The sequence below is a fragment of the Pempheris klunzingeri genome, chromosome 19, assembly GCF_042242105.1.
Source record: "Pempheris klunzingeri isolate RE-2024b chromosome 19, fPemKlu1.hap1, whole genome shotgun sequence".
In the NCBI taxonomy this organism is placed as follows: Eukaryota; Metazoa; Chordata; class Actinopteri; order Acropomatiformes; family Pempheridae; genus Pempheris; species Pempheris klunzingeri.
The window spans coordinates 11,339,641-11,355,305 of record NC_092030.1 but is presented as its reverse complement, the minus strand read 5'-3'; the positions used below and the strand labels follow the sequence as shown (position 1 = coordinate 11,355,305).

At 40.5% G+C, this 15,665-nt stretch overlaps 2 protein-coding genes across 2 annotated transcripts; one reads left to right on the top strand and one right to left on the bottom strand.

The window, feature by feature from the left end:
• The first annotated feature begins 3,787 nt into the window (after positions 1-3,787).
• Positions 3,788-9,094, top strand: LOC139218555 (thyrotropin receptor-like). The gene is made up of 11 exons (XM_070850163.1): positions 3,788-3,951; positions 4,039-4,110; positions 5,128-5,202; positions 5,319-5,393; positions 5,528-5,602; positions 5,704-5,781; positions 6,198-6,266; positions 6,506-6,583; positions 6,760-6,948; positions 7,778-8,861; positions 8,945-9,094. Exons 1-11 carry the CDS (start codon positions 3,788-3,790, stop codon positions 9,092-9,094), a joined length of 2,109 nt encoding a protein of 702 aa, XP_070706264.1.
• A 1,829-nt stretch (positions 9,095-10,923) lies between these two features.
• pomk (protein O-mannose kinase) lies at positions 10,924-14,067 on the bottom strand. The gene is made up of 3 exons (XM_070850164.1): positions 13,947-14,067; positions 12,214-12,495; positions 10,924-11,790 (listed from the first exon to the last, which is right to left on the bottom strand). The coding sequence occupies exons 2-3, from the start codon at positions 12,493-12,495 to the stop codon at positions 11,020-11,022; spliced, it is 1,053 nt and encodes a 350-aa protein (XP_070706265.1). The 5' UTR covers positions 13,947-14,067; the 3' UTR covers positions 10,924-11,019.
• Between the last annotated feature and the right edge of the window lie 1,598 nt (positions 14,068-15,665).

The window sequence follows — 15,665 nt, the reverse complement described above, 5'->3', positions numbered from 1 at the left end:
CAGGCCTGCAGAAGCTGAGTTTGCTATGTGTGTAAGTCAGTGGTTGCTATGCATCAGGTAGTATTAGCAGTTGTCATTTTTATTATATTATATTATATTATATTATATTCTGCTATTTAATTTTTCTAATTCTTAACTGTGTGCTTTTATTCTTTTTGTCTGTCCCTTTGAGCTGCTGTAACAGCAAAGTTTCCCCACTGAGGGATCAATAAATAAATATCTTATCTTATGTGGTGACAAAGTCCATACAAATGAGGCAAATTAGCTTTTAATGAAAAAAAGAAAATGTGTTTGTAAGAATATGAAAACAAAAGGAAAAAAACTGAAAATGGAAAGACAAAGCAAAGCCTGTTAAATTGGTACAAAATTAGAAACCCAAGACCGAGAATGGCAGCACACTACCCGACACAACACTTAGAGCAGCGAGGCAGGTAAAGCTGGAAAATAAATCTACAAGGAGCACTGCCAAAGACTTCACTATCTAATGCTCTCACACACTACTGTCAAAAGATGACCTCAGCAGAATTCGAGGCCAACGAGCCTATGAGGTTCTCCCAGCTGAGGTCGGCAGACATCGCCTTATTCAGCCTCCCTGAGAGGTCAAGAAACTGGCTCATTGGTTTTCTGTGGCATGCCAACTAAAAATTCCAGGGTAGGATATGAGGAAGAGTCACATTTTGTGGACTTTTTGAATCATTTCGGCGAGCGCACAGATGCTCAAAGAAGAAGCTATGCTTGCTCCTGTTGAGTCTTGTTTACTTCCATGAGTCTCCCCTTTCCCTCGATGGTCTCTACTATGCCAAAGAATATGACATAGTTAGGCTCTCCTTTCAACACCACTGTTCCCATTGTCCCACTGTCCACCCGATGGCACCACACTGCTGTCACCTGGGTAACTTCACAGTGCCGTTCTGAATCTCATTCAGAAGGACTTCTACTCTCTTAGGTTTCAGTTAGCGATCGCTGTCGGGTGGTAGACGGCCTGCTTGACACACTGGTAGTCAGATTTTTAGCCATGCAGTCATCATACGCAGCCTTGTGACGCTTTTTCAAATGCTGAAACAGATGTGCAGTGTTTCCTCCTGTTGTAGCTACGGTAGCAATGCATGTTCTGCACACTGTGTGGAGCATCCTCTTGTCTAAACCCAAGTCCAGACACCCAACATACTGCTCTTCTTTGACACTAAAGTCACCTCTGGTTCTTTGGTGTACGGTCCTGCCGAGGACTTTTTTGAATTGTAGTACTGCCAGCACCAAAGAATGCATGTGACATTTTAGAAGTTGCTTCTTCTCTCTCCTCTGTGGCTATGTTATATTTCACTTTACTAGATAGGTTATAAGTTGAAAGTTGCTCATTAATTTCATTTATGGGTAATTATAAATATTGCTACCAGATGACCAACTTTGTTGTACCCTGATATGTGATAATAAATTTTACAATATTGTGATATGAACACAGCCTTAGTTATCATTACAGAAGCAATGTGTAGTGCCAGACCACCTGATCCAAACAAACGGGGGACAGCACCTCACCTCCTCCTATATTCCATTTCATTTTGAATTGTCATCTGGTGCCTTTGTATTTTCCCTGTATGGATAAAAACACTAAAAGAATTCCCTAGAATGTAAGAAATTAAGTGTTTGACTCTCAGAGTTTCCATAGGGAGGACGCCCAGACCACCTACTTAATGTGATGCACCTAAAGGTGGTGCACAAACTGTGTATGCCACGCACGTTCACAAACCTTTATTGCCAATTAAATCCATGGGGGAAAAAATTGCACATATAAGCTGCAGTCAGGGTATTTAGGTCCTTAAGTAGAAGTGGCCACAGACTGACGCCAGTATTATAAAGTCCTATATTCACAATTTTACTTTAGTAAAGAGATGTTGCAGTTGGTTATTTGACAAGTGCTTATACACTGGTGGACAGTTTAATGTGTGACATGGCATTTTATACACTGGTCATTGGCTTTTGTTTTACATTTAAAATCTTTATATAAATTGTAACCACTAAATATAGCTGTCAAGTATATGTAGCAGAGTGGATGTCTTTGAGTTGGTGTATAAAACAAGACAATTGATGACATCAACATTGGCTCTGGGAAATTACGTTGGGCATTTTTCATTATTTTGTGATGTTTTATTGGGTTGTGATTTACTTTATGTATGTAACCAATCATAGTGACAGCACTGTTGCTTCCCATTAGAATAACAGCATCCTTGAATGCTGACGCAGTTGAAAAGCGCAGACTGTGTCATTGCATATAGATGTGGAAATGCAGGACTGCCAAGAGAAGAATGAAGAAAAGCAGACTGGGCAGTTCAACAATGTACAACTTGTACATACTCATATGCAACCCAGAAGCAGAGACAGCATACATTTGAAAAACCTTAAAAATGTAAGAACTCTAAGAAAACCTAACTTCCAAAATGTTGCAGGTTGGGTTTTCTTGTAGGTTAAGCAATGCTGCCACCTGATGACTATTCAGTGCCATTAGCCATTGACGGGACAGAAATATCCAGTACAATAAATGTTTAGTTCCCAGCTGATTAGGTCTGCAGTTTAACACAACAGCCCTGCAGTAAATTCTGTCTTCAGTAAGGTTTTTTTTTGTGATTTGTTCATGTGTTTTTACTCCATAACTTGAAAATGGCTGTTGGGCTATAATTCATAGATGATGGAGCTGGAGAATTTACCTCAAATCCTTGAGTAAGTGTAGCTACTTAGTTACATATCATTACTGGTAGTAGCTAGGGTATTTACACATATGTGTAAAAACTGATAATGAATCAGCAAATATTCTAAGAAATGCACAACACTGTTTGATAATTGAAAAAGAATAAACAGAGGAAGAGAATGTGACTGTCAGCAAGTAAATAAATAAATAAAGCATCATTCAACACGGGTTACAAAGTGCTTTGCATCATGTAGATCAAGAAAAGATGTGTGTTTCTGTGTGGAGCATAGCACCTGTGGAGCATCAAACCTGTTACAGAATCAGGTTTTCACACATTTCACGTTCCGTATATTAGGGAACACAGTAGTGTGTGTGTGTGTGTGTGTGCCCAAGGACCTAAAGCTAACTGAACAAGAGCTCAGAGATGCAGCTTTTCAAGTTCCATTAAAGGCACCCTGTGGTGGTTGTGATCACCTGTGGAGTTATGGAGCGTGGTTTTGATGACTTGCCTACCTGTTTTGTTTCTTCCTTGAGTTCTGCCGGCATGTGCATGAGGACGCACATGTATGCTGATGTATTCCTGGATAATTGGTTGTTGACAGTGGCTAGTTTTCTTTGCCAAATTCATTCCCTTTGAAATTATACACAGAGCAATACTTTTCCCACAATAATATCCTTTTAGAAACTGAGGCAGTGTCTGCAATTATATTTAAATGTATAAAAAGAAATTCTTCAAACGCATGTCACTTATTTGAATATCCAACTGACAAACTGACAAGGAACAAAGGGTCAGAGCAAGTATACGACTCAAAGGCTAAGGAGGAAAGTGAAGAAGACAGGTGGATCAAACAAGGAACAGGTTCAGACAATCACAAAGGCGAGAAAACACACATTATCATGCCATTTTATCATAGTTTGTATTATTTATATTAAAGTGACATTAAACACGTTTTTCAATTAGGCTTTTATTTTGAAGGTCTTCACCAGAACTGCCAGTTTGTATTATTGCTTGACTTCCAAAACCCAGAACAGCCCAGTCTCTTTCTGAACTTCTCTCCCTGTGCAGCTTAGCCTGGGAGTCTCCGCCACTGGATCACTGCTCTTACAATGACGCCTGATTTCAGTCTTGTTTTTTTCATTTTCAGTTCTGTCCAGGTCGCTCTCCCCCTGGAGTGTTGCCCAACTGATTGCCAGTGTGACTGGGACATCCACAGCGTGTCATGTTTTGGATCTGAGGTCATGCCTGTTTTCCATTCAAGCACACAGGAGGTGTAAGTAACCACATTCTTTCAACTCTGATTTCAACTCTCCATTGTGTTAAGACTGAATAGTCCCAAGACTGTTGATGTCTTTTTCAGGTGGCTTGTGGGAACAAAACTTTCTTCTATTCCTCAGAATGCCTTCTCCAACTTGGTCAACATCTCTCACATGTAAGGTTCTCTTTCATTTCCGCAACGCTAACCCTTTTCTTTCAAAGCAGCATCATTTGCAAGAATTCTGAAACATAATAGTTATCATATAACTGCTACAAACCACAACTGAAAATGTAATCAGATGTGACAAAGCCATGGTTAAGGATAGGTTTATGCACAAATTACAGTGGTTTGGGGTAAAATCACCACTTTGTTGAGGTTAGGGGACCTTTGTTGTCATGGTTACAATAATAAATCCTGGGTTAACGTTAGAAAATGATCATGCCCGTCCTTTAAAATCTGTCGGATGTTAACAAGAAACAAAGAGCCGAAAAGTCTTCCATGTTAATGTCTGACTGCATGGACTTTGCATGGTCATGCTCGTATTAGAGTGGGTACCCAGTAGTTAAAAATTCAACATACATACTGTTCAGTTACACTGCAAATAAGAAAGAATGCATCAGTACTATTGTTAATAATAATTCAGAATTAATTGCTGAGATCTCGGTGTAAAGAGAGTGTTAAAAAAAAAAAGTAATTGCTTGCATGCATGTCAGAACTACTGCCACTGTATAGTTAGGCTCTGTTTGCAGAAAAATGTAGGAGCGTCAATGTCTTTTATGATGGGCTGCAACTTTGGTAGAACTAAACCTGTTATATTTGTGTATAAACTGGCTTTCTTGGTGATTATTCACAAATGATATCAAACTATTCATTATTCCAGTGTAACAATGTGCCGGGTTGGTTTTCTTTATTCACTCTTTACTAAAAAATACAACAGCCTCATGCAAGACCAAGACAGAGTCAGCTGCAAATACCTTTCAGTAAAACTGCAAGCCCTTAGGAGGGCATGATCATTCTTAAGTCAAACTTTGTTCATGCAGAAGAGAATAAGGGGTCCACTAAAGAGCATATCTGTTTGCATAAATTGTTCTTGCATGAAGTCCAATGAGTGCAGACCACTGCAAATCTAAATATAATATCAGTATCTACATTGTATTTTTGTTGTAATCTGTTTTTTGTGTGTTTTTTCAGATACATCTCTGATGACGATACTTTAAGATATCTTGAAAGGCATTCTTTCCACAAACTGTCCAGGGCCACTCACATGTACGTAACCTTTGAGCAGTGCAACTTGATTGTGATTAAATTGAATGATTTTCTGACAGTGCGTTAAAACAGTGAGTCAATAGTGTGTGTGTGTGTGTGTGTGTTTTGTCCAATAGACAACTAACTGGTATCAAAACACTGTCATATATTGACCAGGAAGCATTTAAGGATCTGCCTAATTTAAAGTACCTGTAAGTAAAATGTCATTAGCTTATTTTTATTCATAGTATATCATAGTACTGTAAACAGTAGCTGGTATCTCTGATACGATGCTGTTCCTTATCAAGCATTAACTGGTTGCTGACTGAGATTTGTTTTAACACAGTGGGATCACCAACACAGGTCTCACCTCTTTTCCTGGACTACAATATATTCAGTCCAGTCAAGAGGAATTCATTTTGTATGTAATGTACTTAATTGCAATGACTTTTGGTTGCTATGATGTATTCTTTTTTAATTGATATGTATACTAAATATTTCATGTTTATATCTTCTTGACAGGGAGATAGTAGAGAATGTCTTCATACAAGTTATACCTGCTAATTCTTTTACCGGAATATCTGAGAATGCTCTGACCATGTAAGTAGGATGCAGTGGCTCAAACATCATCTTCAGACTTCACATTTTTTATCATAAAATTATGACAATCTTAAGGCATAACTATAAACTCTGGCTCTGATTTACATTTTTCTTTTATTAGCATGTTTGCTTTGGCCATTACAGACAGGAGGGTAGCAGTGCAGACATTAGAAATGAGCAAAAACAACAATAAAAGGAAAGAAAATTTTGAAACAATGGCCCCCGATCTCAAGTCTGTGATGTTACACGTATACTATAACTAACAAGTTCATAATTTGACCAAGGAATCTGAACACAGGAGCCATCTTGCAAAATGCCTTAGTGGATATACAGTAGTTTGTTTAGTTTGAGAAGTTTGTCTCGTCACATCACAGTTGTCATGTCAGGTGACATGAAATTTTTTCTCCCTTTTTTAGCATGCTGAATAGCAATGGCGTGAAAGAGATCCAGCGCTATGCCTTCAATGGGAGCAGCCTGGAGGAAGTGTATGCCATTCTGAATTATTGTAATGAAACAAAAAGCAGAAGCTCAAAGTGCCAACACACAGAATGGAACTCACTAATGTTTTAATTATGTTTTCTGTGTTATTCCATTTCTTCTGTGTTTTTATTTGTTCTCTTCAATCTGGCGGAGCGACATCTTGAATTAGTATTGTGTTATTCCAAATGCGTTGATAAGGTTAATTGTCAGTATTATCAGAAACTTATCTATTTTCATTCTTCAGGTACCTTCACAGAAATGTGCACCTGGAACAAATAGATGAATTTGCATTTTATGGTGTTATCCGCGGCCCAACTCACCTGTGAGTACATTATGCACTATAACAGGAATTTGTGTTCCTCTTGAGAAAATAGAACTTATGTAGCTTTACTACGTCTTCAATCAAATAATAGCTTTTTTTTGCAACGACCGCATATGCTGAGGTTGGATCCTGTTGAATTGTACCAACTGACTTGAACTCTTTGTTTGTCCTTCCAGAGATCTCTCAGAGACCAAAGTTAGCTCTCTGCCCTCAATAGGTATGGAGACCATTGAAAAGCTCCAAGTGAAAAACACTTGGGCCCTCAAAGAACTGCCCCCCGTTAGAGCCTTCCTCCATTTACAGAGTGCTGAATTAACCTTCCCAAGCCATTGCTGTGGCCTCACAATGTTGAAAAGATGGAGAGGGTGAGTACAATTAAAAGTGTTGGGAAAAAATGTCCCACTGTGGTTTCTTTGCCATTTGTATTTGTCCTTTACATACCAAGCTACCCTCAGGACCACAATGTAGTGTATGTTTTGGGGTACTCACAAAAGTGGGGCCAGCCTAGAGTGATTGAAATGAGTTGTACTGTGAAAAAAAAACAACCTGTGCAGTGTTGATCACTTGTAGTCACCTTTCACTCCTCAAACCCTCATCAGGAACACAGAGTTTTGATATTTCGTGATTACTGATATGTGACTACTGTGATCATCATTAGATTAGTTTAATCTGTTCTTCGACATATACTAAAAAAGTACTGTTTTCATTATATCACATTTTTCAACGAGCATTATATTACTGAAATTTGTTTTTATTGTGTATGCTCCCTTGTATGCTGATTTTTTTCTGTTGCATTATGTTATACAGGCTATTTATTAATTCATATATTTTTGACATTTATAAATGCACTATGCTTGCTTACTATTAGAGGAGCTTGATTGATGGTGGGCTCTGATAGGGGTTTTTGTTTTTTCATGGACTATATTTATATACAGTACACAGAATATACTACTATAATATAAAGCACTGCCTTTGATTATTATGTGATGAAGGTCTGAGGACTGACATGTTGTTAACAAAGTGGCTACAAGTTATCAACAATGTGTGTTCTTTTCCCTGTCAGGACCTGTGTTGATCCTGTGCACCTTAAGACTTTCTGGTGTGGCAAATCTTATAATATTTTAACATTTGCATGCTTTTAAAAGGTTTTGTAGCTAATCCTCTGATTAATAATCCTTATTATCTGTGTTCAAGACCCTCTGAGTCACTTATTTGCAACCTGACCTGGAGTGCTTTGGGGAAGCTGCAGAAATCCTCTGCAGCTCTCTCTCCGAAGTATCTGGGACAAAAAATCTACCAACGTCTGAAAGACAATTTTGATCTTCCAGTGACCGGCAGCACAAATCACAGTCATTACTACGACAAAACCATTTGCCCAACCGAACAGTCTCTGAATGAGGGCTTGTTTTACGTGGAGTTACCTATGGAGGATCTCAGTGAAGAGTTTGACTTAGCACTGTGTAATGAGCTTCACACAGATGGACTCTTATGCACCCCCCTGCCTGATGCCCTGAACCCCTGTGAGGATGTGATGAGTCAAGGCTTCCTTAGGGTGTCGGTCTGGGTGGTCAGTCTGTTAGCCATTTCAGCCAACCTCCTGGTGATGTTCATCCTGCTGACCAGCCGGCAGAAGTTGTCCGTTACCCGTTTCCTCATGGGTCACCTGGCGTTTGCAGACTTTTGTATGGGAGTGTACTTACTGCTCATTGCATCTGTGGACCTCTACACACACTCCCATTATTACCACTATGCTGTAGCCTGGCAAACAGGAAGTGGCTGCAGTCTGGCAGGGACATTATCGGTGTTTGCCAGTGAGTTATCTGTGTATACGTTAACTTTAATCAGTCTTCAGCGCTGGCATGCCATCTTCTACGCTATGAGGCCAGACAGAAAAATTAGGTTACGCCACGCAGCTGTGCTGATGCTCGTCGGCTGGTTCCTGTGTCTGATCCTTGCGCTGCTTCCAGTTCTCGGGGTGAGCAGTTACCAGAAGGTCAGCATCTGCTTACCCATGGACACAGAGACAACTGCAGCTTGGGCCTATGTGGTTTCTGTCCTGATGGCTAATGTCATTGCTTTTATGGTGGTATGTTTGTGTTACCTTCACATCTACTGTATGGTGCACAATCCCCAGCACCAGTCGAGCAGATGTGATACCAGCATGGCCAAACGCATGGCTGTTCTCATTTTTACCAACTTTCTGTGTCTGGCTCCCATTTGCTTCTATGGCTTGTCTGCAGCTCTCCACCAACCATTGATGACTGTCACAGATTCCAAGGTGTGACTTCCTCTTGAGCTTTAATCCAGATTTTTTTCTATCTTAAATGAAGGCTGATGTTTTTGCTATGCTTTTCTCCACAGGTGCTGTTGGTGCTTTTCTATCCCCTCAACTCTTGCACTCACCCATTTTTTTATGCCATCAAGACAAAGGCATTTCACCGAGACATGCTGATGTTGCTGAGCCGGATGGGGCTTTGTCAGCAGCAAGCACACCTCTTTCGAAGCCAGTAGCACTCCCCCACAGAGACAATGCCTGCCCTGCAGTCCAGTCCCCACATCCCAAAAGGTTCAAGTATAGGAATCGCCAGGTTACAAGATGCACCAAAATTTGCTTTAGAGAATTGCTTGTTAACCTCAGCATGAACAAAACACTAAAATTTCAACCAATAGGCGCAGTTTAGAGTGTGATTCACCTACAGAATGTCTCAGAAACGCTGTGATTCCACTGTCTTAACAAAGCACAAAGGGGTGATTCTAACAGCTGTCATTCCAGGAGCAAACATCTGGATTCATGGCCAATAGCTTGTAAATGTAGGGTGTAGATCATTATAACCTTCCCTTTGTTAAACCTACTGACTCACATTTTACTGCAGGACTCAAGCTGAGGACGCTCCTGTCTGTGCCTCGTCCTCTCTCAGGTTCAGATGTTAGGGCCATTGTGAGTAGTGTTTTTTTTAATAATGTAAGGCATAAGGGGGATTTTTAAGATTGGTGGTCTGAAGATTTCTTCCTCCTCCTTGATGCCCCTCTGTCTGGTGGCGTCCTTTCCAAGCCTTTAGATAAATTATACACAGTATGTATATTAAAATGTTTTTTACAGTTAGACTATTATGAAGTAGACTGTACAATATATACAGTACTGTATACAGTATATATGCATATATGGTACATTTTGATACATGGTATGGTACATATACACATGGTATATTTTGATGGTATTTCTGATGGCTTGAGTTAAGGGTAGAGAAACAAGAAAGAAAGAAAAAAAGCCTCTGTGTTCAACTAATTTTCCAGTGAAATTTAATTCAATTTTAGAAATACAGTAATTATTTGCCTTTCAGTCACTGTAATTTTAATGATGCCCTGTGCCCTCTTTTTAGTACCAGTTTCCCACTTTGTGTCATTATTTCCCTGCTGCGGCTCCCTCTTTCCCTCATTCTGGAAGCACAAAGAGGAGATTTCATTCCAAACAGACTTGTTTTGTCTAATGCAGACTGGAGCCTTGTTAGCAGCTTTAGTTAAACTTGAATGCAGTTTTACTGCTTTACTCAGTGAGCAGCTCTTCAGCCTTTCATTCCCATTTCTTTTTTTTCGTGAGTGTGACTTAATTCTCTGTTCAGGTCCCTGTTACTCCACTGTACCTTTTCATAGCAAATAGCTGTTGAATGCTATGTAAATGTTTTGAACTTTTCAGTTACATTGCAATGCAACTCTGAGTGTCTGTGGAGCTCAAAACAAGCCCTGTACCTCTTGGGTCTTGCCTGTGTCACGAACTGGCCTTAAGTCAGTGTCAAAAATGGGAATCACAAATGAAACTAAATTTAAGCAAACTGAACCCTTATTGTAGTGCTGTTAAAATGAACAAACAAAACAAAAACAATGAATGCAGTTGTGCTGATTAACTACCTCATGAAGCTGAATGAGCGGTCATCAGAGCAAAAGGTGGCTACTTTGAAGAATCTAAAATAGAAAACATATTATTGTTTGTTTAACAGTTTTGTTAGTCTTCAATATTAATCGACAATGTAGAAAATAATAAAAATGAAGAAAATCCTTTAGGAGGCGTGTCTAAACTTTTGAGTGGTACACTTTACATTTTGTTGTGTTTTGTGGAAAGTTTTTTTTGTTGTTTTTTTACACTTTGGACCAAGATGTTATAAAATATGTTGTGAAAAAAGTCCAGATTCTATGTAAATAAAATAAAAGATTTATGTAGTTTTCAAGGTGTCCTACTGCTACAAGTCAAAATATCTTACATGAAAATGGGATGGTCTGACTTAGCAACATTAACGTGTGTTAGACAAGATATATGTAAATGTAACCAAATACGAAATCTGCAGTTGGTTCAGAACTGAGGAGCCTTTATTATACTGCACAACAGTGTGAAACTGTAGATAGAATTTTAGTGGCACATTCATGGTCTTTCTGTAAAAACTCTACAGCATGTCTCTAAAGCCAGCGCTGTCTCGCACCATGCTGCTGTAGACGGATTTGTACACCTTCAAAACATCCAGAGCTGAAGGCCGGAGTTTGGGGTCTTCCTTCTTACACTCCTCGTGGATCTGAAAAAGATGGAAGTGGACCAAATCCCCTCCAGGTACCCTCCCCATCAGGAACCATGTCACATCTGGGATCTTCCAGATGTCTGTCCTTTCATCATACTCGGGCATGAGGTCGTCTGAAAACGGCTTGCCTTTGTTTTTGAATGGCCACAGCTGCTCTGGGGCTACAAAGTCCCCAGTGAGCTCCCGGTGGCCACATTTCACCAGCAAGCCTCTGGGTGGGTCCACCTCAGGTAGTGCGTCCAGATCATTCACTACCAGGTGAAAGTCACTCGTCAGTAGAAACTGGGAGAGAGTTTTCTCTAGGCTGTTGGAGTCACACATGACCCTCCGCCCGGCTGGGCTATTATGGAGGTAATGGAGGATGGAGACATAATCCATAGCCAGCCTCAGCCGCATCTGCCACGTGTTGTGTTGCTGGTGCGGCTCCTGTGTAAGAACAACATCCAAGTTCAGCAGTGAGCCAAGTGGGTGGTGCTCTGTGACCAGGGTGTGGTCTTCAAGGCAAAACCCCACCAACTGCACCACATGGGGGCTCTGCAGGGCCTGTAACATGGATAATCCATGGAGGAAATCCTCCAGGAAATCCAGAGAGGATAATTTGGACAGTGCCACCTTCTGACCCCTCCACTCTGCCAGATAGACCTGAGGAAAGAGAAGTGGAAGCTAAGTTCAGTAGCTTTACAATGAAAGCTGCACACAGGCAATGCTGACAACTACGTGTGACAATATATTTGTGATCTTTCCAAACCTGCACAAACGTGTTGCTCATATTAGCATAATCGAAGCTCCTCAAATGGTATTCAGGGTAGGTTTGGGCAATCTCTGCTGAACTGACATATGACAACGTCTACAGTGAAACATCGTGATGGACAATAAAGTAAAATCGTTTTTTTCTATTGATTCTGTGAATCGATTCAGAATCGTAGAAGAATTTTATTTGCTGGGGTGATAAATCCTACGTCGGAATAGGATGGGGGAATTGGCATGACTTGAGAATTTATGTTCCTTTTATTTCATCCACTCTCTGTAATTCAGTTCTCACATTAAACTAAGCCAACCATTTACCTTCTTAACGGCTCCCTGGCCGATCAGCTTCACCTTGTGCACTTCGGTGTTTATCTGTGAACACTGGAGCCAGGGTGTGCAGTTTTTCATGGTCACCATTTTAAAGTGTCGACGCGCACAGCCCTCATGAGAGGACCCCAGCTGCCCATCAGTGTGATACACAGAGTCCAGATACAGGTAGATCAATGCATTGCTGAGAAGCAAAGCAGCAAGACACACCACCACCACTGGAACACCGTGGGAGATAGCACTGCTACTGCTCCGACCCATGGTGCTCTGCATCTGAAATCAGAAACAAAGTTGGGAGAGGATAATATCAGTATACTAGATACAGCTCAAAACATTCAAGAGTAGCTGGAAACGGTTCTGCTGCCTGCTCTGGTGAAAGGTTCCCAGCCTGTTTCACCTCTGAGGCTGACTGGTGGCTGCCCTGATGTACTTGTAACCCCTCCAAACGATGATGTCAAAGGGGCCAGGAGTACACCTGTACATCACTGCAGCAATGTGTGAAGTTAAATCACTGGAGGTCAGAAAATTCAAGATTTTTAGGGATTGTTAAATTTGTCTTTTGGAGAAAACGGTTTGTTAAAAAGACTTGAAATGAAATATAGTCTAGTGTATTCACCAACAAGTTTCAGTTGTGTCTGACCATCCCTGTAACTTTCTCAAATCAACCTTCACACCATGATAGGTTTGCTGTGTGGTGGTGAGAAAAGCATAACCCTTCTGCTGTCTATACTAGATAAACTGGATTACTACTTCATCTTTCATTAAATGCTGTCCTTTAATAGGTTCAGTTTTTTTTTAAGTCTGTCTTAATACAAAACTGACATGCCCATATGTACATGGGAATAGGTCTTAGTTGCTGTAACTATTTCTACTCTCCATTCTGGCCCTGAAGTTATTCCCCTGGAACGCTGCAGCACTGTTTGGGCACTAGGGCTGTGTGATATAACAATATAGAATATATTATGTGATGATAGAAGAATGTCTATCTTTGCATAATATGCTCTGTTGTGTTGTGCGTTGATAGTTGTTTACTTTGTTTCTTCCCCATGGGAGACTTTGTCAAATTTGATGAGACATAGTGAGGTAACTAAAGTTAATTTCTGACAACGTTCCTACTGGAATTTTCAGTATTTTACACTTCAGATGACGTTTTTGAAGACATAATTTCAACTAGACATATTACAAATGCTATAATATTGATTAGGTTTGTGAAATGTGAGATATTGATTGCAGTTTGCCTTATAAAAACAAGTTTTCAGGCAATTTCGTCCTTTTTGGACCCTGCCAGCACCAGTACCGTAATTACACGAATAGACGGCACGCAACAAAATCCCATCGGCGGTTGGATCGGCCAGGTTTATGCAAACTTAGTTTAATCGTAGTTGACGAAATTCCTGCTCCAACCGGAGGGTTGCTACGAGAAAAGTAAATTAACAGGGGGGTAGTGGGTAGTGGAGAGGAGTACAGACCCCCACGGACACAAGTTGCACCATAATACTTCCATGTGAGTAGATTAAATGTAGATGTGAGTAGACGTCTGGACGTAGCTCAGTTCAGATGGTTGTGGAGAAGATGCGTCTGACGTTTAACGAGCGGCTAACAGCGACGGTAACGTTTAACGTCAACGTTCTGTTACAGACAGGCAGGCACCGCTAGCGTACAGACGGTATCTGACAGCAACACAGAACAAATTCAGCCTCATTTGGTGTCATTTACTAACATACCTGCCGCAACACGGGTTCACATGGCGTTCGTATTCCGCAGACACGCTTACACCAGCTACTGCTGGTAAAGGAGCGGCGTATAGCACAATATGTGAGCTGGCCGCCAAACACCAACAACAAGCACTAACTGTACAGCAGCAACCACTAGCCGGATCGAGAAACTAACTTCCTGTCAGATTTACAGAATAAAAGCGTCGCAATTATAAAACATTTATGAAGCACCAGTGTTATTTTTCATTTCCCATTATAGCACACACACACACACGTGCGTGTATGTGTACATATATGTGTGTGCCTGTGTGTTTTCTTTTAGCTGTAGGTCCGTAGAGATGAGGCTTTTATTGTGAAGAAGTGGAAGTGTGATTGTTACCGACGACACACCGACACAGGTTCTCACGTCCACAGTACAAGCGAGTGAAAGACGTCTAGCGGGAGCAAACAGGTACCATTTTTATCTCTTTGAAACGTCCCGTCGAGCTAAGTCGCAAGCTAACATAAGCTAGATTTTAGACATCTTCAATTGAACAGCCCATAGCTCAGCTTCGGTATTGAACCTGTCACTCCCCAGCGCACAGATAGCTAACGTTAGCTACTGCGACGTTACAGCGCCGCTAACGTCATCCTTATTAGCTACTCAAGGATTTCACTAAGTTACAGCAAGAGTCAGGCTGATTTTGATCTTCTCCGATGAAGGGGTGTGGTATGTTTATGTGTACCTCTGACAGCTCAGCGCTTGTTAAAGATGGCTATTTTTTTTTTCCTCGCTTCCTGTTAGATTCAGACGTGACTGTTCATGGTGTCTGTGCGATGAAAAACAAGAATCATCACTCATTTTTAATATCTTTATGTTGATGCATTAAAACGCATTTTGTGTTAAAGATCTACTTTTATTTCCTACCTAACCAATGCAGATGTTTCTTCTCTAACTTATCCCAGCATTGGCTCCATATTTGCTGTTGTTGGCTCTAGCCAGCAGCTACTTGGACAATGACACCAACAGCCTGTCTATGATACTGCTGAAATATTGTGGTGGTTAGAAAAGAGGTTTTAGGTGGATAGGCAGGCACTTAAGTATGGTCATGTAAAATCTGCCACCCTATTGTGTTGTCTGGTGGAAGACGTGCTGTGGTCCATGAGTGGGATGAGCCTGTTTCCATAGTTCCCTCAGTGTGTGTGATGTCAGCAGCACACTCCTCCCCCTGTTATTTCCACCTTACTGTGTGAACAGCGATGAGTCACCGAGCAAGCTCAACATCTCAATGATTTTTCCTTTATAAGCATCCTCTGGGGCTCTGTGGTGCCGAGATATGTGATAAATACCTTGGGACAATATGGCTTTGTCAACCATCTGAGATGTTGCTGTGCTATTTATACTTTGGTTGCTGTCAGTTTGATATCTCTGGGTGTATTAAGACATTTTTGCAGATCAATGGGACAGATTTATGACAATGTTTTCATCATTTCTGCATTCATGTGATGAAAAGTGTCTTGATTTATAATTAAGTTAATTTACTTTTCTCAAAGTCACTCTGTATACTAGTATCAATACAAGACTATATAGAGGATTTTATTATGTGTACAGATCATAGTAGGCATGGAGTCATTTAGATTTCTGTCTGAGGTTAATTTTGATCTGACCACATTTAAGAAATGGGAAACACAGAACACAGAAACATCGAGTTTAGCATTAGTATAATAACACATGGTTACATGACCGTT

Coding starts and splice junctions, on each gene's coding strand:
- LOC139218555 (XM_070850163.1), top strand. CDS start 3,788: ATGACGCCTGATTTCAGTCTTGTTTTTTTCATTTTCAGTTCTGTCCAG. Junction 5,203..5,318: donor CTGTCCAGGGCCACTCACAT/GTACGTAACCTT, acceptor TTTGTCCAATAG/ACAACTAACTGGTATCAAAA. Junction 5,394..5,527: donor CTGCCTAATTTAAAGTACCT/GTAAGTAAAATG, acceptor GTTTTAACACAG/TGGGATCACCAACACAGGTC.
- pomk (XM_070850164.1), bottom strand. CDS start 12,495: ATGCAGAGCACCATGGGTCGGAGCAGTAGCAGTGCTATCTCCCACGGT. Junction 11,791..12,213: donor GCCAGGGAGCCGTTAAGAAG/GTAAATGGTTGG, acceptor CTCTTTCCTCAG/GTCTATCTGGCAGAGTGGAG.